This window comes from Penaeus monodon, chromosome 34, assembly GCF_015228065.2.
Source record: "Penaeus monodon isolate SGIC_2016 chromosome 34, NSTDA_Pmon_1, whole genome shotgun sequence".
NCBI lineage: Eukaryota > Metazoa > Arthropoda > Malacostraca > Decapoda > Penaeidae > Penaeus > Penaeus monodon.
In genome coordinates, this window is record NC_051419.1 from 3,700,601 (window position 1) to 3,701,088 (window position 488).

Here is a 488-nt window from a genome sequence, read left to right on the forward strand (position 1 = left end):
GGGGGGGGGGATGGGTCAAAGATTAATGGGTAAAGGGGTTTCTTTCACGTCTACGATGGTTAGGTAATCGATTATCAAATTTGAGAATATAACTAACACTTTTCGCTACGAGTTCTATCGTACAAGGTACCCGAAATAATGTCGAATTAATAAACACTGATGCAACACGAGAGTCCTTTAGATCGAACGTAAATCTTTTTTTTCACTGACACATCCGCGGCACTGCGCTGTCACAGGACCCTCCTCGCACGGCACGTGTGGACGACTGACTGAGAATTCGACGTCGAGGGAGGTCGATCCCGTCCGGCCAGCGCTCACGCCGAGATCCCCAGTTTCTCGTTCGAAGTCCGTTCTGGTTTAATCTTCTCTTAAGAATTATCCCTCGCAGAATTCACGAAACAGAACCACCTGTTTGTTCTTCGTATCTTAGGTCAATGACTGACTCTTTGAGATAAGCCGCGCCCTGGTTGAAGACGTTACAGGGATAT

The 488-nt window shown here is 47.1% G+C and overlaps 1 protein-coding gene across 1 annotated transcript in view; it reads right to left on the reverse strand.

Moving 5' to 3' along the window:
- The window catches only part of LOC119594508, a 95,684-nt gene that overhangs the window by 84,779 nt on the left and 10,417 nt on the right, over nt 1-488 (reverse strand). Inside the window, exon 3 of the mRNA XM_037943538.1 lies at nt 207-352. Coding sequence (XP_037799466.1) covers nt 207-352 — 146 coding nt within the window. The remainder of the gene's footprint in view (nt 1-206; nt 353-488) is intronic.